The sequence below is a fragment of the Ananas comosus genome, linkage group 8 (assembly GCF_001540865.1).
Source record: "Ananas comosus cultivar F153 linkage group 8, ASM154086v1, whole genome shotgun sequence".
Taxonomy (NCBI): Eukaryota; Viridiplantae; Streptophyta; class Magnoliopsida; order Poales; family Bromeliaceae; genus Ananas; species Ananas comosus.
The window spans coordinates 3,837,862-3,863,108 of record NC_033628.1 but is presented as its reverse complement, the minus strand read 5'-3'; the positions used below and the strand labels follow the sequence as shown (position 1 = coordinate 3,863,108).

Here is a 25,247-nt window from a genome sequence, read left to right as displayed (position 1 = left end):
TTTTATCTTTTATTACTAAATTAGTTAAATAATTTAATTACAATCAAATTTTGTGTGCAATTTTTTTTTAGGGTGTGTTTGTTTCGTCATAAAACCGCCTTGAAAAAAGAATTTTGGTGAAAAAATAAAATTTCGATATTTGTTTTCTCGTAAAAACATTTTTTCGAAAAATTTGTTATTTGTTTGCTCGTAAAATAAAATTTTCAAAAAATTTGTACAAAATTGTGAGGAAAAAGGATGTTTTTGTTTTCAGCTCGAAAAGAGCGAAAAATTAAAACTTACGTCCAAAAATGACGGCGTTTGGAAAGGGAGGGAAGGGAACAGACGCGCGGTCGCCGAGGCACACGTACCCCACCTTGGGGACCTCTCTCCCCCCACTCCCTTTTCTTTTATATATAATAATATATAATATATATATATTTATATATATTTTAAAGAAAATATTTTATTAAATTAAATATATTTATTATATAATATTTTATTTATAAATATCCAGTAATTTATTTTATAATATTAAATATATACTATTATATATTATATTAAACACTTAATTATTACATAATATATTTTAAATATATTTTATTTATAAATATAAACATCATACTAATATATGTAATATGATAATAATCTATTTACTATATACTAAAGTAAAATTCTTTATGAATTCTTTGTGGGAAACTGACACGTGCATGCTTGCCACGTGTCAAACTCAAATATAGAATAGCGATTTAGTAAATAGATTAGGAAACACTATTAAATCAAATTAAATCACTATTAAAAATCAAATTAAGTCATATAAAAATTAAATTTATTTACTATATAGTAAAGTAGAACCCTTTATGAACCGTTTGTAAGAAATTGATACGTGGCTTTCTATATGCTTGCCACGTGTCAAACTCAAATATAGAATAGTGATTTAGTAAATAGATTAGAAACACTATTAAATCAAATTAAATCACTATTAAAAATTAAATTAAGTCATATAAAAATCAAATCTATTTACTATATATTAAAGTAGAACCCTTTATGAATCCTTTGTATGAAACTGATACGTAGCTTTCTATATGCTTGCCACGTGTCAAACTCAAATATAGAATAACGATTTAGTAAATAGATTAGGAAACACTATTAAATTAAATTAAATCACTATTAAAAATCAAATTAAGTCATATAAAAGTCAAATCTATTTACTATATACTAAAGTAGAACCCTTTATGAACTCTTTGTGAGAAACTGATACGTGACTTTCTATATGCTTGTCACGTGTCAAACTCAAATATAGAATAACGATTTAGTAAATTGATTAGGAAACACTATTAAATCAAATTAAATCACTATTAAAAATCAAATTAAGTCATATAAAAATCAAATATATTTACTATATACTAAAGTAGAACCCTTTATCAATCCTTTGTGAGAAACTGACACGTGGCTTTCTATATGCTTGCCACGTGTCAAACTCAAATATAGAATAACGATTTAGTAAATAGATTAGGAAACACTATTAAATCAAATTAAATCACTATGAAAAATCAAATTAAGTCATATAAAAATCAAATTAAGTCACTATTAAAAATCACTATTAAAAATCAAATCTATTTACTATATACTAAAGTAAAACCTTTTATGAACCCTTTGTGAGAAACTGACATGTGCCTTACTATATACTTGGCACGTGTCAAACTCAAATATAGAATAGCGATTTAGTAAATAGATTAGGAAACACTATTAATTCAAATTAAATCACAATTAAAAATCAAATTAAGTCATATAAAAATCAAATTAAGTCACTATTAAAAATCACTATTAAAAATCAAATTAAATCAAATTAATTATAAAATTAATTCAAATTACGTCAAATTATACCAATTAAAGAATTAATTAGAATTTGATTAGGAAACACTAATAAACACTATTATTATAATTATACTCAAATATGGAATAACAATTTTATTAGGAAACACTATTAAATCANTTTATTTATAAATATCTAGTAATTTATTTTATAATATTAAATATATACTATTATATATTATATTAAACACTTAATTATTACATAATATATTTTAAATATATTTTATTTATAAATATAAACATCATACTAATATATGTAACATGATAATAATCTATCTATTTACTATATACTAAAGTAGAATTCTTTATGAATCTTTTATGAGAAACTGACACGTGGCTTTCTATATGTTTGCCACGTGTCAAACTCAAATATAGAATAGCGATTTAGTAAATAGATTAGGAAACACTATTAAATCAAATTAAATCACTATTAAAAATCAAATTAAGTCATTATTAAAAATTACTATCTATTTACTATATACTAAAGTAGAATCCTTTATGAACCATTTGTGAGAAACTGACATGTGGCTTTCTATATACTTGCTACGTGTCAACTCAAATATAGAATAGCGATTTAGTAAATAGATTAGGAAACACTATTAAATCAAATTAAATCACTATTAAAAATCAAATTAAGTCATATAAAAATCAAATCTATTTACTATATACTAAAGTAAAACCCTTTATCAATCCTCTGTGAGAAACTGACATGTGGCTTTCTATATGCTTGCCACGTATCAAACTCAAATATAGAATTAGTAAATAGATTAGGAAACACTATTAAATCAAATTAAATCACTATTAAAAATCAAATTAAGTCATATAAAAATCAAATTAAGTCACTATTAAAAATCACTATTAAAAATCATCAATTTACTATATACTAAAGTACATAGAACCCTTTATGAACCCTTTGTGAGAAACTGACACGTGGCTTTCTATATGCTTGTCATGTATCAAACTCAAATATAGAATAGCGATTTAGTAAATAGATTAGAAAACACTATTAAATCAAATTAAATCACTATTAGAAATCAAATTAAGTCATATAAAAATCAAATCTATTTACTATATACTAAAGTAGAACCCTTTCTGAACCCTTTGTGAAAAACTGATACGTGGCTTTCTATATGCTTGCCACGTGTCAAACTCAAATATAGAATAACGATTTAGTAAATAGATTAGGAAACACTATTAAATCAAATTAAATCACTATTAAAAATCAAATTAAGTCATATAAAAATCAAATTAAGTCACTATTAAAAATCACTATTAAAAATCATCAATTTACTATATACTAAAGTACATAGAACCCTTTATGAACCCTTTGTGAGAAACTGACACGTGGCTTTCTATATGCTTGTCATGTATCAAACTCAAATATAGAATAGCGATTTAGTAAATAGATTAGAAAACACTATTAAATCAAATTAAATCACTATTAGAAATCAAATTAAGTCATATAAAAATCAAATCTATTTACTATATACTAAAGTAGAACCCTTTCTGAACCCTTTGTGAAAAACTGATACGTGGCTTTCTATATGCTTGCCACGTGTCAAACTCAAATATAGAATAGCGATTTAGTAAATAGATTAGGAAACACTATTAAATCAAATTAAATCACTATTAAAAATCAAATTAAGTCATATAAAAGTCAAATCTATTTACTATATACTAAAGTAGAACCCTTTATTAACCCTTTGTGAGAAACTGATACGTGACTTTCTATATGCTTGTCACGTGTCAAGCTCAAATATAGAATAGCGATTTAGTAAATTGATTAAGAAACACTATTAAATCAAATTAAATCACTATTAAAAATCAAATTAAGTCATATAAAAATCAAATATATTTAATATATACTAAAATAGAACCCATACTAAAGTAGAACCCTTTATCAATCCTTTGTGAAAAACTGATACGTGGCTTTCTATATGCTTGCCACGTGTCAAACTCAAATATAGAATAACGATTTAGTAAATAGATTAGGAAACACTATTAAATCAAATTAAATCACTATTAAAAATCAAATTAAGTCATATAAAAATCAAATTAAGTCACTATTAAAAATCACTATTAAAAATCAAATTAAATCAAATTAATTATAAAATTAATTCAAATTACGTCAAATTATACCAATTAAAGAATTAATTAGAATTTGATTAGGAAACACTAATAAACACTATTATTATAATTATACTCAAATATGGAATAACAATTTTATTAGGAAACACTATTAAATCAAATTAAATTAGGAAACACTATTAAACACTATTATTATTATAATTATACTCTAATATAGAATAACAATTTTATTAGGAAACACTATTAAATCAGATTAAATCATATTATACCAATTAACAAATTATACCAATTACATATAATTATATATACAATTAACAAGAATTTTATTACGAAACACTATTATATCATATTAATTAGAATATTTGATTTAATTGGTATAGTTATTTAATTTGATTTAATTTAATGTACGTTAATATGTACTATAATTAAGATTGATAGTACATTTCTTTATTTGTTAAATGGTATAATTTGTACTATCAAATTATAATTATTTGATAGTATAATTTGTTAATTGGTACGTTAATATGTACCACTATGATGTACGTTAATATACTATAATTAAGATTGATAGTACATTTCTTTATTTGTTAAAAAAAATATAATATTAATTAGAATATTATTTTTTTATCTTTACATAATAACTTTTATTATTTTATATTATTATATTATCCGTGCATTGCACGGATCAAATACTAGTTATATATTAATAGCACAAAATATATAAATAAAATAATATATATTAATTTTTTATTTAGAATTTTTTTTCTTTCAATCCTTTCAACCAAACAACCATAACGAAAAACTATTTTTTTTCTTACAAACTAAATACTAGATGACGCAAAATTTATTTTCCTCCGAAAATTTTTTTTCCGTCGAAAACTTTTTTTTATAACTTTACGTCAAACCAAACACACCCTAAAAATATATAGGGTGAAAATATTACACAAATGTCCAACAATTTATCCTTTTTTAATTTTAATATTTTAAAAAATAATTGATAAGACTATTACATAGATATTAGGCCCTTGCATAAATAAGGTGTAAGATCGACATCAACCTTTTAGCTCCTAAAAAAGCCAAATATAGAAGAGGTTAAAAAAAAAAAAAAAACCGTATCATGAGCATTCAAAAAGAAAAATTGTAGCTTGATAAGAAAAATAATTGTGCATGTTTTCCAATGGGTGATGAAAGCAATTAACTAAAGATTCTTCCTTCCAGTAAAACTACGTACACAAAATTTATTTGAACTATAATTTATTTTGCCGTACAGCTTTTTACTTTATTTGATTTGATGTGAACTGTTCAGTAATTCTTACACTTCAAAATTTAAATAGTATATTATTTATTTTAATAGCTTTAGTTTCCATATGTTTTGCATAATTTAATTATGCAACTATAATTTTATCAAAATAAGTAATATCCTAAATTAAATAAATTGACAAATTACATATCGAAAATAAAATTTCAAGATATTAAAGAGTTGAATCAAAGCAGATGAATTAAACTTAAGTACATATTTATACAGAGTAGGGCTACTATACTTTTATGCGTATAAATCTCTTTGTACTCATAAGCTTTCGGTCGTTGAATAAAGAGATGTGTGGTTAGAGTGACAGTGGTTTCTAGAATGATGATAGTGGTTATCTAGGGTTGAGTGGCTAGCAAGGTTTAAAATGATGTCCCGTGCCGTGGCATAGGGTGATTTTCCGACCCCCCTCCATGCTGCGGCACGGACCTACGTATCGCTCAACGCAGAGCGATACGCAGGTTCGTGCCATGATACTGTGCCGCACCGGCACACTATTTTTTCTTACAGTTTTCTTACTTTTTGCTTTTTTTTTTTTTGTTTTATTCTTTGGGATCCCAAGAAGCATCCCACACTCCTTAAAAATATTGCAAATTAAACATCTACTTATTAGGTAAGTCAAAAAATTATAATTTTTTTTAATTAATATATGGATAAATTTTTAATTTAAATATCCGATCCATACCGCAAGGGGTAAAACCACTCGCATCCTCCTCGGATGTCAGTGGGATCCGTAGAGGTAACAAAAAATCGAACTCAATAAATAAATTTTAAGACATATCAAACATAAAAATTTATTTTTATCTTAGAAGATTAAAAATACTGATAAAATTTAAAATTAAATTAAATCAACTGATACTTAAATTTATTTAATTTATTTGTCATATAATTTATTGCTTAATTTTTTTATGGATTTAATAACTTTTTTAAAAAAAATTAATTAAAAAATAATTTTTTAAATAATTTTAAAAATTATTTTTTTGTATTTTATAAAAAAACCTTAATATAGTAAAAAAAAAAAGAAGAAAAAAAGATGTATTTACATTTTTAAAATTCTAACATATAAAAATTTTTATTCTGCATCAGGTGTAGTTACACTTTACATATAAAATTTACAAGTATATTAATTAATGAGTATATTAAGTAATATATAGCAAATATTTATAATTATTTGATTAAATCTTTCAAAATAATATTATAATAAAAGCTTATTGGAATAAAAAAAAATTGAAATTAGTTCGTGTCAAAGCATGCCAATAGAAAGTCATACGTATGAATCGACATGCAAGTGTATCATATGTCGGCACGGAAATGTACAAGTGCCGTACAGTGCCAGATAGACAGCGGCACACCCCTATGTTATGGTACTTTAAACCTTGATGGCTGATTGATTGAATAGTATGATCTACAGGATAGAAATAATTAAAGGAACAGATCTAATGGCCTAAAACTTATAAGTACAGAGAAAACTTAAGAATATAATAGTTGGGATCTATTTATACATTTATACATTTGTATCTGAATAAATATTATCCTCAGGCCAAATGGCCAATCCCCATTTATAGGCTAGAATGAGAAACTGCCACCCTTGGTCACTGTGCCGACCGTTGACGAGGACTCGTTAAATTTTAATAAATTTACCCTCCAAATGTTGAAATTTTGATATATTTATATCCCTACCATCTTTCTCTCTTCTCATCTTCTATTCACTTCTCTACAATGCTCGCGAGTCGGGCACATAGCACCGCCCTCGCTGCCGTCGTCGCAACCTCGTCCTCGGCCGCGCTCCTCCTCTCCGCCCTCCTCGCGATCGCATCCCTTTCGACGATCGTATACGGTCAGGTCGGAAATGACTGGCGAGACCGCACGCCGCCCGCATTGCAAAACGCAACGCAGGCCGCGAACGACGAGCTCGGCAACCTCACCAACCGCGTAGCAAACAATATCGCCAAGAACTATGGCTTCTGCATTAGCGACCCGTACGATAATGCGCAAATCAGCTTAGTTTAATTTCTTATGATCTCTCGGATTCTGGAGGAATTTTCTTTTCTTTTCTTTTCTTTTCTTTTTTTTCCTTTTGCACCTTTTCTTAATGGAATGTTTTGAGACTTGGATTGTGGGTTTCAGGCACAGGGATTGGGATAATGCGTTCAATTTCTCGGCTGATCTAAGCTTCGTGGCAAATTGTATTCAACAAACGAAAGGTGTGAGAACTACACTAATCCGATAGAATAGTTTACTTTGGCTTCATTGTTTTTTTTTTCTGCTATATTTGATCCTACTTTTACTTCTATTTTTTAAGTAATAGTAAAAAATTTTAATTAGTAGAATTAATGTTTTAAAATCTGTCAAAAATAGAAACTTTGATATGAAGGGTTTTTGTTTAGCTATTGTGAAAAATACGTTCAAAGTACATTAAATATGATGCTTATTCTAATCGAACTAGATTAAACGGTATTTCATCAAACAACAGTAAATCCTAATTAAGTATCTTCTTTGAGAGCTATCAAACCATGTATAATTATCTGAAAATTCTGACAGTGTTGTATCTTCTTAGAGAGCTTTTGAATACAAAGTAGCATTCAAACCATGCTTCAAATCCAACAATTTAGAATTTTTCACATTAAAAAAAATTTTTACTTGAAAAAATAAACGTAAAAAAATTGAAACAGCTTTTCAGTTAAATTGAAAGTCAAATTAAATTATTCTAAATAATTCTAAAATAATCTGGAATAACATTTTGGGAATAGAACCATTCCTACATTTCTAAGCATTTCTCATTCTTACATTTCTAGTTATATACCTTATTAATTAAAAAACACTAATATATTAAAATATTTTATGATGCAATAATAATAATTATTTCCACCATTAAATTAGCACTATTACTACTACTACTTGCACTACCATAATTATCTTATCTTATATTTATTATTTTATGAACTTTATATTATATGTTTTTCTATTATATATAAATTTCCTGTAATATGAAGTAGGTAAAAATGTACAGAACTTGTTACTTTTCAGATTATTTTGTGTTGATACTTGACTTTTCAAAATTTTAATTTACTACTCAATCATTCAATTTGTTCAATTTGAATCAACCAACGACACTTTAACTTTAAAATTTAAATACATTATTTATTTTTACAGATTTAGTTGGTATATATATATTTCAACAATTCTCACTACTATAAATTCATTAAAGTAAGCAAATGACTAAAATTTTAAAGTCAAAGTACTATTGACCTACTCAAATCAAATAAATTGAAATTTTGGATAATAAAATCAAAATTTTGTGAAAAGTTGAATAGTCAATTCAAAATGATCCATAGTTCAAATAAGTTTTATATATTTTTATATACAAAGTATTTTATAAGATGATGTATATATATTAAATATATTATTTGTTAATATTTATATATTCATTTCATGCTTTTTTTTATTAATTCCAACCATTCTGACAATAAATACCACACATAATTTTAATATTTTCCAAAAATATAGATTTTTAAATCAAATAGAATTTTATACTTTATTCATGTTTATTCTAAAATAACTAGTTATCTTAAGAATTTTTTTAAAAAAAAATCTTGAAAAAGTTATCCTCGAACCAAAAATATCTTAAAAAATTAGTAGGTGCAAAGTCTTAATCTTCTGCTTTTCAATGAAGACATTTATCTTTTTGTCAAACTTGAAGAGCCTATCAAGATATTAATTATTAATTTATTAGTTATTAAGGTATATTAATTTTTAATTTGTTTATTAACCATGGAGATCACATATAGGGTCTGGAGAGGACTTTGTTGGGGGAGTTTTATGTACTGAGCCTACAAGGACTCAGCCCACTAGCAATAATAAATCGTTAGGTTCAAACCACCAGTCTAAAATGTTTAAGTCTAAGATCACTAGGTGATGTGAAACTCGTCTCGCTAGTCTTGTCTTCCGACCTTGACTTAACTTATCATTCACCGACCCTAATTTAGTTTGTCATTCCGATCCTGACTCAGCCAAGACTCATCTCACACTTTCGGCTATTGAACAGGCTCTGGTACCAAATGCAACACTCCAACTTCCCAGGGAGTTACTTATCCTAGGATTATTCTCGTCCTACCATGCTTAACTCTCTTAATTTTTTGGGCCTAACCATCACCCAAAATACTTAAGCCAAGTTAAGAATTTTATCCCTATTATATCGTATATATAGGATTAACTATCTCTCACATCGCCTGATATTTGTGAGTTTGAGCCTAACAAGTACGTCAGGACTTAAAGGGAGAGAGAGAATGTAAAACCTTAGATAGTCCTATATATACGATATAATAAGACTAAAACTCTTAACTTGGTTTAAACATTTTGGGTAGTGGCTAGGCCCAAAAAGTTAAGAGTGTTAAGCGTGTTAGGACGGGAGTAGACCTAAAATAGGTGAACTCCTGAAAAGTTGGGGCGTCATAGAATCCAGTCCAGAGCCATATGAGCGAAAAAAAATGTGACATATCTAATAAAATTTATTCAATCTAATAATTTAAGTCTATTATGTTTGGACCCACTAGTATATATCAACTATTAGACTCATTTGTAATTATTCCACTATTCACATGTGAACTTTTAATATTCTCCTACTTTTACAGTGAAACATCTTATCTAACGCAAGTGGCAAAGAATTTAGTAGTTAGTACTTGAGATTCCAAGTTTGTATCCTAATTGATTCATATTTTCAGTTAAGTTTATTTCTAAAGAAATAAATGAAGATGATAGCTCTCACAAACATATATATATATATATATATATATAGAGTGAGGCTACTATGCTTCTGGAAGCACGGAGCCTTCCGTGCTTCCAGGTCGTTTTCGATGTTGCGACTTTCGAATCGTCGATCGGCTCCGTTAAACTTGATCTAGAGTATTTGAAGTAGCTAAAAAATAAATTTTGTAATTTTTCGATATCATTTGCCATAATGATCGAAGGGACTCAAAATCAATAATTTTAATGGCCGTGGTGACCCGTTTGCAAGTTTAACGGTGTAGAATATCCAAAACACGTGAAATTTTGATAGAAAATTTATTATACTATATAAACAAAATTAATATATCTTTGATTTAAAATTTAATGTTATATTATCACGTTTATAAAATTTTTATTTTCAGCTCGTTGATTTTGAGCCCCTTAGTTCACTAGGCAAATAATATGGAAAAAATTACAAAAATTTATTTTTTAGATGCTTCAAGATACCTAATCAAGTTTAACGAGGCCGATCGACGATTCGAAAGTCACAACATCCAAAACGACCTGAAAGCACGAAAGGCTCCGTACTTCTAGAAGTAATAGTAGGCCTCACTCATATATATATATATATATATATATATATATATATATATATATATATATATATATATATATATATATAATTGAGCTCCTATATTTTTAAAAGTACCAAGTTATTGGTGCTTATAAATTTTTAGCCATTGTATTAAGAAATATGCGGTTAGGATGATGTCGGCCCCTAGGGTTGAGTGGGTGGTTGATTGAATAGTATAATCTAATTGTTGAAAATGATCCAAGGAGTAGATCTAACGGTAAAAAACTTACAAGCACCACATGCTTAGTACTTTTACCAGCACCATAGCTGGACTATATATATATATATATTTCTAATAGAATTTTAGAAATCCGGATGGCGTTCTGCAGGCGACTTCACGGGCCGGCTGTGCTCGGAGGCGGAGATCAGGTTCTACTTCGGCGGTCTGTACAGCGGCGACGGCGGCGGGGGGATCAACTACCTGAAGCCCAACAAGAACTGCAACTCCACCTCCTGGGTCTCGGGATGCGAGCCCGGCTGGGCCTGCGCCGTCGGCCCCGACCAGACCCCCGCTTCCGCCGGCGGCGGCGGCGTCGCCCGCTACTTCCCTTCCCGCACCCAGAGCTGCGCCCCCTGCTGCCCGGGTTTCTTCTGCCCTCGCGGCCTCACCTGCATGATCCGTCAGTACTTCTTCCTCCCTTCTCTCTCTCTCTCTCTATCTCTCTCTCAGCTTTCTTTTTTTTTTTTTTTTCGCACTGCTGCCGTCACATCTAATTAATGTACTGTCAATTTTTGGTAAAGTATTTCAAGGACAAAAATTTGCTGGGCAGCGTGCCCAACCTGAGCACGCTGCCGGATGGGAGCCGCGTGTGTCGCGGCGCCCATCCCAGCCGCTCTCTTCCCCCCTTTCTGGTGGTCCCAACTTTTTTCTTTTTTTTTTTTCAATGGTTGTAACTAATTAGTTTAATTAGTTTGGGCACGCTGCCTAGCAAATTTTTGTCCGTATTTCAAACAATCGTTTAATTTTCTGACCGAAAAGGACTTTTTGCACAGTAATTTTATTAAAATTTTTAATTTATCAAATAATTTTTTTAAAATTTTATTCGGACAACTCGAGAAATACGGTGAATTGTTCACCGTCTTTAAAAAGCGGTGAATGATTCACCGTATTTATATTGTTATTTTTTTTTTATATGTTATGAGAATTTTTTTTAGGTTGATAAAATTATATGAAAATTATTAAATTTTTATTTATGGTTAAAATTATATAGATAGATTGTTAAGATATTTTAAGTTTGAGAATTATATGTGATTTGTTGAAGTATTTATATAGTTGTTAAGATTATATATGGAAATAAAAAAAAGCGATAAATCCTTCACCTTTTATACTTTAAGAGAGTATAAAGAGAAAGGTATTGAATCATTTACCGTCTCTAATAGAAAAGAAAAAGACGATGAATGAAGTGAATCATTCACCGTCTTCTAAATTCTATTTTTTCAATTATTTTTATAGTCCAACAGTGAGTTGGATAAACTAGGGTAATTCAAACAAATAAATTTTTTACAAGATTATTTAGCCAATTATAAATTTTTAAAAGGTTAAAATGAAAAAATCCCACCAAAAAAGTATTTCTAAAAAATTTAGATATTTTAAGACCGTTAATTGTATAAAATAATAAAACAATGGTCATTTCAAGTTAAACCCGTCAAATGTCAAAAGTATGGGAATTGAACTCACGACCTCTTAGAATAGTTCTGATACCATATTAAACTAATTAAGGAATCTGTGCTACGCAACGTTTTTTTTGAGAGATAGGTAGCACGCTATCCGCTTCATTTATTTCATTTAGAAATAAACTTAGTTAGAAATGTGAATCAATTAGGATTCGAACTTGGGTCTCGGTTACCAACCACCAAGCCCTTTGCCACTTGCTCTAGGGACGGTCGGTTCTTTATAAATAATTAATAAATAATTAAATATATTTTTTATAAATTAAATAACTAAAATACATAAAATATACTAACTAAATATATAAAGTTAAGCAACACATTCAAAAATCATTAATAAAAAATTTTAATTGTAATTTTAGGGTTTAGAAAAAGGAAAAAAAAAAAAAAAGAGAGAGAGAGAGAGACTGGAGTGTGTCCTACAGCAAAAAAAAAAAAAAAAAAAAAAAAAAAAAAAAAAACGCCTGGATCGAGTCCGTGCCGGCTCGCCCACTCGTGCCCACCCCGTGCCTGCCTGCGCCGCTGCGCAGCCGCATGGCCCGCGCCGCTGCCCACCGCCAACGTGGCGGGTCAGGAACTTCTGGATTTCCAATTTCATCAAGTATACTAAATATAAATATAAATAGTTTAGAATTAGTTTTATTAACCAATTCATAAGTATATAAATATAAATATAAATAGTTTAGAATTAGTTCTATTACCATATTAAACTGGATAAAATAACTGTTTATCTCCAAAAGTTTAAATTTGTGAAAAATAACGGTTGTTTCATATAACTTAAACATAGATTATCCATCAGTCATCTTCTAATTAGTTAAATTATTTGCCATTTCCAATATAATCTACTTGATTTAGTCATTGATACTTGTCTTGCATTTCTTAAAGCTTCTATGCATAAACAGTATTGCACCATCTATAATCTGTTTTGTTTCTATCAGATGGCTAGTTTCTTTCCAAGACCTGAAACAAGTTTTGACTCAATATTTTCAATTTTCTTGTTGAAGCTTGTCCCTTGGGTGCTTACTGTCCTCTCGGGACGCTGAATGGAACTACCGGGCTTTGCGATCCGTAAGATGACCTTCTTTGGTTTGGTTGGTTCTATCTTATTATTATGTTCTGATATCTAAACGCGGCATTCCTTGTGACTTATTTTCTGGAAAAAAAAAAATTATGCAGATACAACTACCAACTACCCCCCGGAAATCCAAATCATACGTGCGGAACCGCCGATAAATGGGCTGATGTGGCAAGTACTACTGAGATATTCTGCCCACCTGGTTATTACTGCCCAACCACTGTCCAGAAAATAAACTGTAGTAGTGGGTATTGTTTCTACTCGAGCATTGTAGTATCTTAGTTAATCTGAAAATGAGGTCAATATCTTGCTGCAACAATTGTTTTGCATTACGACAGTGGAGATTACTTGGTCAATTCTCCTGATAATTATTGCTACCTTCTTTCTCTAATTGGCTCTATTCTGTTTCGCAGGCACTATTGCAGGATGGGTGCCACTCATGAAAATAGTATGTTTCTGTATCTATTCTTTGTCTTTTTAAGTTTTATTGTTGTTTCTTAGTACCTTAGTTCAAGGATTTACTTTGTACTGTGGGATTATAATCAGAACTAGCTCAGATGGTACTTTTCTTGCCTTATAGAATGTTTCTTTCGCTGTAATCAACCTTAGAATTACAGATTAGAAGTCCACATAAAAGATCATCTTGAGGATGTCTTATCTAGCAAATCAAAGAATAAGTTCGGATGGGAGATAAAATTGTGACTCCCTATGCCAAAAGATTTTGAAAACGACCTCTTAAGCAAATTGTTGACAATTATTTTATTTAAGATGAGCAGTTAAAGACATTGTTTTACTACGAATTCTGCCAGTGTTGTAAAAAGCAGTGGTTGTATGCATCTAGCCGTGATGCTGTGCCTTACTCTGTCATAGGTGATTGCATATCTAGTTCATGTAAGATACGAGAAAAATACATTTCCTATAGAATAAATGTATGTATTTTTAATAAAAAGAAAGAAAACAAATAACCAAGTCAGGAAATGGGAAAAATGATAGAAACTTTGAAAAACAACTCTTATACTTCAATTTGTTGTATGTGACTGCTAAATACATCATTTCGTGCCAAAGAATCCTAATCTTCTTGTTGTGGGCAATTCCATGACAACCTTTTAGATGATAAGCATTTTGTAGTCATGCACTTGGGAAAAATGAAAACCGAGGATCTTGGGGAATCTAATTTGAAATGCATTTTATTATGTATGAACAGAATTTGGACACAAGTTTGAGTGGTAGGAATTTTCACCTTTTTATCTCTATAGCTGATGATTGGAGCCCAACTAGACATTGTACATGATTCATCCTCTAAGTCAAATACTATGATCAGAATATGATACCCTGCATATAAGAAGATGTTTTGGAAGCTTCGTTTTAGATCTATCTCCTCCAATCGGGAAATTGAGAAATCTCTTTTATTGTGAAAGAAATTTTACTTAAACAATGCTTTGATTACTAATTGGATGTATTTGATGATGTTCGATACTATTGTTGGTTAATGAATCACCAGCTGTGATAAATCTAACATAAAAAACTAACGCCGGAATCTTCATGTGATGCCCCACTTTCCAGGGGGTCACCCATCCTAGGACTACTCTAGTCCTAACACGCTTAACTCTTCTAACCTCTTGGGCCTAGTCATCACCTAAAATACTATAACCAGGTTAAGAGTTTTACTCTTATTATATTTATATATAGGATTCCCTGGGGTTAAGCCCGACATTCTCGTCAGGTTCAAATTCACAAGTATTAGGTGATGTGAGACTCGTCTCGCTAGTCTTAACTGACCTTGGAGGGGAGCCACACTCTACTCACAACAGTCATCAGCATAAGAGTCTCGCTCTCCCCACTGTATAATTTGGCTCAACTAAGACTCATCTCACACTTCTGGCTGGTAATTGACTCTAATACCAACTGTGACGTTCCACTTTCCAGGGGGTTCACCCATCCTAGGACTACTCTAGTCCTAGCATGCTTAACTCCCTTAACCTCTTGGGCCTAGCCACCGCCCAAAATGTTATAGTTGGATTAAGAGTTTTAGCCCTATTATATCTTATATATAGGACTATCTGGCGTCTCACATTTACTTACCAAATTAAAAAAAAAAGAAAAATCAAATGAGACACATTAATTGATGCCTTATTTAACAATACCAAAAGCAACAAAAATTGATGCTAACTATCTCCAAGTGAAGCAAATAATCAGAGGGAGATATTTAAGTCGCTTTTGTTCAGACCCTGAAGTGGAGGTCATCTAATTGCTTTTTGAAGTTGAATATTTTGCAACTGAATTGGCGATGTTCTTTTTTCTTTCTAATTTTGCTTAAGAAGCCAGAATTATTGACTGATGCTTATTTTGAACTTGCAGAATGCTATAGTAAGAACTTATGCAAGCCTAACTCCGCTAATCAAAATATCGCTTTATTTGGTGCCGTATTAATAGTAAGTATTCCTTTTTAAATTCTCTTTTATTGTGAATGTGTGTCATATGTAATATTCTTCATTTTGGACCACGGAAATCACTCCCTGGGATCCTATATGCAGTTTTACAAATTTTCATTTGATTTCTTAGTGTATTTATATATGGTCTTAACAAAAAAGATTTACTCATGTTCATCTTATCTGCTTTTCTTTTTCTTTTTCTTGCCCCCTTTGAAGTGTTAATTTTTCTGTTAGTTCTAATTTTAAGGCATAATGCACATGCCTTCTTTAATAGAGTTCTTTGATGCTCCATCAACAATTTAATGCTAATTTTGTTTGTACGAACTACTTTATTGCTTTATATAATTGGACAAAGTTTTATCCTTTATTGTCGTTTCATTGAAAAAAATCTTCTTGTTCATATGTATGGACCCATACTATCTTTCAGTTCTCCAACCATCACTGGGATTATGAGAATTGTTCATATTTAGCTAAAGAAGAATGAAACACCAATAAGATTGCCATTATGTAGCAAGGATTTAAGTGCCGTGGCACGGGGTCGTGCTGAAAACTTGCCGGCACGGTACAGCACGGTGCGTGCCGAGCCGTGTCTATGCATGCCGGTCAAAAAAATTCTTATGTGCCGACACATAATAGCATAAAATATTTATTTTCTTTAGCAACAAAATATTCTAACTATTTATTATGTCTTTTTATTACATCTTTTGAACTTTATTGAGGAAATTACTTACTAATTTCAAGAATATAGGGTTTTGAGCTGTGCCATCGACACGGGGTTTGTATCGTGCGGGTATCTTGTTGGCACGGTACGGCACGGTAGATACGGTCAGTACCGACGGGCACTTAAAACCTTGTTATGTAGTTTAAATGGTTCGTAAATTGTAGAAGATGCTTATTCTTCACATTGTTTAAGAGCAGGCATGATAACATTTTGTGAGTCTAGGAGGCCGCTTATTTTTACCAATATTGCAACTCTCTTTTTTCTACTTCATAATAAGGAAATATATAATCTTGACGGGTTACTTAATTTAATTTGATTTTGCAATTACTTGTTTCCTTCAGGTTGCCTTGAGTTTGTTATTGCTGATAATATACAATTGCTATGGTCAATTTCTCACTATCCGCGAAAGAAGGCAAGCCAAATCCAGGGAATCAGGTGCAAGGTTGGCTAGAGAATCTGTTATGGCCCGTGAGAGATGGAAAGCAGCCACAGATATTGCAAGGAAGCATGTAGTGGAGCTTTCAGCTCAATTATCTCGCACATTCTCATGCAGGATGTCCTTTAGACAGCAATCACAAGTGAAGGTTCTTGGTCATTCTCAGCAATCATCAGAATCACCTATCTCAATGAATAATGAGCCAAGTAATGCTACCGTCGTGATGCGCTCAGTTGAAGGTGATAGTGAAATGGACGAAGTTTCCAATCTTGAAGTTGGTGGTAAAATTTTTAAAAAAGGTAAGCACAGGCATACTAACACTGAAATCTTCCAGTATGCATATCGTCAAATCGAAAAAGAAAAAGCGCTTCAGGAGGGAACTAAGAACTTAACACTTTCGGGACTTATTTCTATGGCCACTGAGCTGAAACCAAGAACCAGGCCTTTGCTTGAGGTTGCTTTCAACGACTTAACTCTAACTTTGGGAACGAGGAAACTTCTGCACTCAATAACAGGGAAACTTATGCCAGGCCGGATAACTGCTGTTATGGGCCCATCTGGGGCAGGAAAGACCACCTTTCTTAATGCTTTATCTGGAAAGGCAACAGGATGCAAGATGAGCGGCCTTGTTCTTATAAATGGAAAAGTAGGGCAGATTCGTTCATATAGAAAAATCATTGGTTTTGTGCCACAAGACGATATTGTTCATGGAAACTTGACGGTGGAGGAGAATCTTTGGTTCAGTGCTAGGTGCAGGTATGGAATCGAATTGATAGTTGTGTCGCTTTTCATTTTAGTTTCAAGGCAAGCATAGTAATTCAAATGGAAGACTGATGTGTCGCTCATGGAAATTTGACTACTGTGTTACCCCTATCTCTTTGGTAGCTTTTAGGAGTAGTTGTTTATTTTATGCTGTGTCTCTTCCTTGTGTTTAGCTTATCCTTTGTTGATCTTCTCATAATGAATGTCTACTCACTCTTTCATGTTCCGTATTGTCATAATCTTCTCATATTTTATGCTATATTTCAATTCCATGGTTAGGGTTCTCTACTACTTTTGTTTTTCACGCATTCTCATAATCTTTTTCATCTTTCTCATAATATTTTTCATCTTTTTTTTGCCCACAACTGCTAGAGTTATCCCCACTATTTAACCCTTTTTTTTTTCCTTGGTTGATCAGACTGTCAGCAGGCATGTCAAAAGCTGATAAAATTCTAGTTGTTGAAAGAGTAATTGAGTCGTTAGGTTTGCAAGCAATTCGTAATTCCTTGGTTGGGACAGTAGAGAAGCGCGGAATTTCTGGGGGACAAAGGAAGCGCGTGAACGTCGGTTTAGAAATGGTTATGGAACCATCTCTTTTGATTCTCGATGAACCCACATCAGGCTTGGATAGTGCTTCTTCCCAGCTGCTTCTTAGAGCTCTCCGTCGTGAGGCACTTGAAGGCGTGAATATATGCATGGTTGTTCACCAACCCAGGTTTATTCTCAACCGCATAGTAGATATCTATTTTATAGCTTGTATTAATCTCTGTGAAGTCTAATCAAGCTGGTTTACACCGAAAGCTAGAAGCCTAAAATCACATCAACAACCTGCGGGATAGAACTTGGAATTAATATAATACAGATGATTCAGCTCGATAACCAAAATATTATCAATCGTGAATAACTGCTACGCAATCAACTAATGAAGCAAAAGAAAAGTTGCATCAAGTGCTGTTGCTAGTAACCATTTTGGAAGTGTAGCTACTATCATTGAGAATTTTTTGCGGAAAAATTATTGAATTAAGAATCTAAGGTCCCATTTCATATTGTTACCATGTATATATATGTGTGTGTGTGTGTGTGTGTGTGTGTGTGTTCATAAACAAAAACTTTATGTGGTTGGACATGCCGGAGGATGAATTTTCCTAATTTTTCATCATTGACCAGTTTTACAGCGCCAGCCAGTTGGATGCTGAAAGACATCTTTTTCATAAAAATAAACAAGCAAAAGAAGAAAAATTACTATTAAATTTTTTGTTTTTGTTGCCCAGCTAACCCCATAGATATATTAGCTGCAAGCACTCCATCATCTGTTTGCACTCCCCATCACATAGAATTTAAGTTTAAAAAACAAAAATACGGCAACAACACCAAACTAGTTCCAAGTTAACATTTTATTCCTTTTTCCTTTGTTTCTGTTTTCATGTAAATTCATCTTCTGATCTGATGATGACAAATTTCTTGCTCAGCTATACCTTGTTCAAGATGTTTGATGATCTAATCCTTTTGGCCAAAGGAGGTCTAACAGTATACCATGGGCCAGTGGACAAAGTCGAAGACTACTTTGCAGGCCTAGGGATCAACGTCCCTGAGCGCGTGAATCCTCCAGATCATTTCATCGACATTTTAGAGGGCATGGTAAAGCCAAACTCAACGACAACTGTTACATGTAAACAACTCCCGTTGCAGTGGATGCTGTATAATGGATACGAAATACCACCCGATATGCAAGATGATCTCAAGGAAATGGATGCATCAGTTAGGAGCAGTGAACCAGGTTCCGCGAGGTCTCTTGATGGGCAATCTGTTTCTGATGAAGTATGGGGTAATGTAAGGTGTGGCCTAGGGCGAGAGGAAGAAAAGTTAGGCTTCTCAAAATCATATGATTTGACCAACCGAAAGACACCTGGTATTTTAATACAATACAAGCACTACTTGGGAAGGTAATTTCTTTGTCTTCTGATTCATTTTGCTGGAGTGACCATATTTTTATGTGTAAGTTACCTATCACTTCTCTCCGATGTAGGGTCACGAAGCAGCGCTTACGTGAAGCTAGGATACAAGCGGTTGATTATCTGATACTAGGTCTAGCTGGGGTTTGTTTAGGGACAATTGCTAAAGTCAGCGATGAATCATTTGGATCAGCTGGTTACGGATACACTGTGATTGCTGTTTGTAAGTTGGCTTCCCTTCCCTTATGTTCTTAATACTGCTTTTCCAAGATAGTTTATTAATGTAAGAAATATAGCTAGCATTAATTGTACAACTTGAAGACCTACAAGGGTAATATCGTATACAATACTAGATGTGCACTCAATTTTTGTTCTCCTTGTTTCCGGTGAGAATCCTAGTCCAAATAACTTGGAATATTTGTTTGTTTTGTCTTCCCCTTCTTTCTTTTTCTTGTTTTTTCGTTCTTAGTAATCTCTTTTATTTTTTCCTGCGTAGACCTAGTTTATTATTATCGGAGGACAACATCAAATCTAAATGGTATGACAAATGTTGGTATGACAAATGGTATGACAAATGATGGAAAGAGACATTTTACCATCTTCAGTAACTATGTAAGATACTTTATTCTTGAGCCACCAGCTTTTTCCTCCGCAACTTGCGTTGCAAGATATTGATTCTTTCGAAAATTAAGGTTTGCTAGTTCTAACTAGTATTTATTGCTTTGTAGAGTTACATTGAAATCTTATTTGTTCTGAGTAAAGGAAAACACTTCCTAGCTTTTGTATTTTGGAGTACAAAATTCTTTGTAGTGATTTACATTGTGCTTAGACCTACTTAAGAAGAAATTAGTTGCGCATATGATATTTCCCTGTCCTAAGGTATCAACTTTTCTAAGGTAAATTTAACTTGATCTTGTTTATCTCAAATTCTCAATTAAATTATGCCATTAAAAAATATTCAATGGTTTCAAGTGACGTCTTTTTATTTGAAATTCCTATTTGCCGAATCTTATAAACTGTTTTTCAGCGCTTCTATGCAAGATTGGAGCTCTAAGATCATTTTCACTTGAAGGATTGCAATATTGGAGGGAGAGAGAATCTGGCATGAGCTCGTTGGCTTACTTCCTCTCGAAAGATACGATTGATCATTTCAACACGCTTGTTAAGCCAGTAGTCTATCTCTCAATGTTCTACTTCTTCAACAATCCAAGATCATCATTTGTTTCTAACTATGCAGTTCTGGTCGCACTCGTATACTGTGTGACTGGTATTGGTTATACTTTTGCCATCTGCTTCCAACAGGCTTCAGCCCAATTGGTGCGGATCGAAATTCTCTCAATTTCTTTTGTTTGTTTTTCTCATCATTTTAGATACTGTAGAATGATTGATAGTTCTTGGGCGTTCCCAATATTGCCATTTGGTCCCCGAACTTTTCAGTTAAGCACTTTATCACTGAACTATCCCGTTTCACTTCAGTTCCTTACTGTTAAATGACTATTTTAACTTTTTTCGAGTAAGAAAATGACATCTTCATTTCAGTTTACATGAAACGGGTAACAAGCATATTTTACGGCAAAAACTAGCAGACATGAGTCCCCCCTCCTAAACAGCCAGGAATGGAATTGGAATATGTGAGAAAGTTCAAGGACAGAAGTTTTTAAGTGTGATGTTTTCAAATTGAGTTGTAATACCAGTGTGGTACGGGAACTGTGTATACATTTTACCCTATTAGATATTGTGCTTCTGTTGCTAATATCAGTGTATTTATGCAGTGGTCTGCTTTACTGCCCGTTGTTTTAACTTTGATATCTACTCAACATAGAAGCCCAAAGTTTCTGACTAACTTCTGCTACCCAAAGTGGGCGCTAGAGGGATTTATCATCGTAACTGCTCAAAGGTTAATCTTTCTCTTCACTTCTTTCTTCTTTTCCTGACAACAGTATTGTGTTTGCCAAAACTGCTTTTCGTACTTGATATGCTTTTATTTTACCCTAAATGTTCAGATATGATTTTGCAAATAAAGATCCATTTTTCTGTATTATATTCGAACTTTATTTTGCAACATGTATTGGTTGTTCTAAACCAAACACAGATATGCTTCATGGGATGGATCAAGTTAGGAGGTTTCATACTAAATTTAACGTAGTAATAAAATCATTTATACCACATTTAGTTAGTGGGATGGCAAAAGCTTTCTTACATATTATTACTAAAATATAGACGAACCTGCAATAGTTTTGGGTCCTTATATCAAATGTAATAAAGCAATTAGATAATATCTCTGAATCTTGATATCACTTTTAGATCTCACCCTATTTTAAACCATTGAAATATATTTCCATTTCCCTGGCAAAAGCATTTGCCTTCATTGGCTAGATGGTGGGCTGAGGTCGGGAAACTTATATATGTCATCATATCACATTTTTTCAAATATTCAAGAAACCTTAGGTTTTGAAAGAAATGAAATAGAATGTTTTAAATCAATTGTCACTTACATAGTATACCACGTGATGTCTTGCTAATTTGGTTCATAATCAACATAAATTTAAATTCGGTTGCATAACATTTCAAATAGATCTAATGCATTTTGCTTATTTTGTTTTAGTTAGGGCAATTATTTCTGGTTTCATTAGCTTGGAAAAATAAGGAAACGATTTTCTTTTTTGATACAATTTTGAAAAAAAGTAATTAATTTGATAAATACTGTATTTATAAGAAGAAAAGGAAAGATTGAAAGAGCGAGTTGCAAAGAAGAGAAGGTAGAAGAGAACGAGAGAGAGGGATGTGTGTGGGGCAAAAAAAAAATTTCTAAAAATAGGCCCAAACAAAAAAAAGAAAAGAAAAAGAAGGGGTTAAAAGTTAAAATTATGCATGCCCTTATAGGTGCGCAGCAGCATTGTGCCACGATATCCAAAGGGTATCGCTATGTCTCTCGTGATACCCTTTTGGTATCGCGGCACGGGGGGTCCAAGAGAGACCCCCCCATACCCTGCACCTTAATTGGTGGCATGGTATGTATCGCCCCGTGCCGACCAGCACGAGGCGATACTTTAAACCTTGGTTTTAAGTGCATTGACATGCTATGGCACGACATGGTATTGTGCCATTATCTTGCTCTCCAATGATAAGAAGGAAGAGAAGCAAATAAAAAGGTAAGGGGGGAAGCCATTATGCTAGTGCAGAAGGCATTGCAGAAGGAATGGCGCTATGCTGCGCAGTGCAATTCGATGCTCTTCGGCACTACGCCTGTTGTGATACTTAGGAGGGTATGAATCAGTCTCAAAACAGCATGTTGCGGCACAGATCACACCTACTGGCACTTAAACTAAAGGTTAAGATTTAATACAACTTACTTGTTGTCAACATAGAATTTGCACCAAAAGATTAGTGCGACCAAACTGAAGTACTTCTATTCTGTGGCTTTTTGTTTTTCTAGTTAGTTCCATTTGTTTCTAAGACTTAAATTGAAACTTTTTTAGATTGCAAAATATCAGATTTGCTTTTTTTTTTTTTTGTCCAAAACTCAAAACAGACCTAATGCACACTTCTAGGATGTTAGCATCGTGCAGATAAATGGCAGATTTATCATAATATTTTTCGTGAAAGTTGAAACATGTATGTGTGCTACTACTATGAGGTCTCTAGGCTGTTTCTGCTTAGTATTGTGTAAAATGGAGGGAGGGATATATGTACTAGACAAAGGACTAAAAAGAGCTATGCAATTGATGATTGAATGCATACCAATTGAGACACCTATATATAAACCTTTTTTCTTTTTTCTTTTTTTTTGAGAGAGAGAGATAGGTAGCACGCTACCCGCTTCGTTTATTTTATTTAGAAATAAACATAGCTAGAAATGTGAATCAACTAGGATTCGAACTTGGGTCTCGGGTGCCAACCACCAAGTCCTTTGCCACTTGACGGTCGGTACCTATATATAAACCTTGATACTGAATGAGTAAGAAGAGCCATGCAATTGATGATTGAATGCATACCAATTGAGACACTTATACATAAACCTTGATACTGAATAAAACTGTCATTTCACAAACTTTATAGGCAGATGTCTGGGTGTTTTAGAATGCTAGTATGTTGTGCATTGAGCCTTCAAAAGACGAATTGATGGATTTGTAAAGATTACTGACGCCGAAAAAAAACTTGAACTTGATGTACCTTAAGGCCGAGAAATAAACTAGTGCTCCTTTGGATGCCTGAACATCTTGTTCAGATCATCTTTTTCGTTTACTCAAAAGGCCTTGGAGCTCATAGTAGGTGAGTATGGTTAGATGTTTACAACGGCATATGATATTTGGCTTCGAGGTATTTTCTTGGAATAAGATAATTAAATCTTTTAGGGGGAATGCATTGTTTTATAAAATCATGACTCCTAGGTCTCTGCAATGGACTTGGACGTGAACTGCAAGTTGGTAATCCCTATAGGGCTAATTATCAATGGATATCTTGCAGTAACATTGTAATAATAACTTTTGAATTTAAATGGATCTTTGTAACACACTATTGATTTGGGACGCAAGTTTTGTGTATGTTTTATTCAGAGAATAATATCTCAAGTGTCAGATAAGTTCTTCCAGGAAATAAACTATCAATAGCAAACTAGTGAATGTGTAGAACTATACTTTCTTAGCAGGTAGAAACATGTATAGCAACCTTGTTATACTATTCATGCCACTAGATTACGGAACACTTTTAACTTTCTTGGTTATTCAGTTGAAGAAAATCTTTATTCGATCGACTTTGTTATTCCAAAACTTCTAAGCTTGTTCTCTGTCTTTTGCCATTTTCCAACAGGTACTCTGGTGTGTGGCTTATAACCCGCTGTGGCATGCTATTCAAAAGCCGATATGACATCAACGATTGGGCCGTTTGTATAGCTGTACTCTTTATCTACGGCCTGATTTTCCGGTTCATAGCATTCATTTGTATGATCAAACTTAAAAAGAAGTGAAAAATGACACGAATCATAAAGGCTGCATTCGAGCTCTTGCCTTTTTTTTTCTTTTGGCTTTTCTTTTTATACTTACATCTTTGTACATAACCAGTTTTGAGATTTTCTTTTTCTTTTTTTTTTTTTTGTGGAGAAAGGATGTATACTGTGAAATTGTAAATTGACCGTAGTTATTTTTTAAAGGAATCGTCTTCAAAATATGATATTGTGTGGAAATTGCTTGTTCTGAGTATGCGCGGAAATGGTCATATTACATTTTTATGCATATTTGTTTGAGCACAAGGGGAACTAGGGCTGCAAACGGTGCGGATCTGGGGGCGGGAGCCCCGCGCCGCCTCCCGCCCCGACTAGCAAAATCCCGCCCTGCCTCCCGCCCCAAATCCGTAACGGGTTAAAAAATACATCCCATAATCCGCCCCCCCTCGTAACCCGCCTTCCGTCGGTGCCCCGAATCCACCCGCCAACTAATATTTTTTATAAAATTATAAAATTATTAATATTTTATAAAATATAAATTAATAATTTTTAATAATATTATATATATAATTTAACAATATCAATTATAAAAATCAAAAATATCAATCATTATTCAAAACAAAATTCATAAGTTTCAAATACATTAGAAATA

The 25,247-nt window shown here is 32.3% G+C and overlaps 1 protein-coding gene across 1 annotated transcript; it reads left to right on the top strand.

Moving 5' to 3' along the window:
* LOC109713555 (putative white-brown complex homolog protein 30) lies at positions 6,944 to 24,819 on the top strand. The gene is made up of 14 exons (XM_020237665.1): positions 6,944 to 7,227; positions 7,376 to 7,452; positions 10,937 to 11,227; positions 13,280 to 13,343; positions 13,452 to 13,598; positions 13,764 to 13,798; positions 15,709 to 15,782; positions 16,845 to 17,695; positions 18,120 to 18,416; positions 19,171 to 19,644; positions 19,728 to 19,876; positions 20,681 to 20,970; positions 21,426 to 21,550; positions 24,463 to 24,819. Exons 1-14 carry the CDS (start codon positions 6,968 to 6,970, stop codon positions 24,617 to 24,619), a joined length of 3,291 nt encoding a protein of 1,096 aa, XP_020093254.1. The 5' UTR covers positions 6,944 to 6,967; the 3' UTR covers positions 24,620 to 24,819.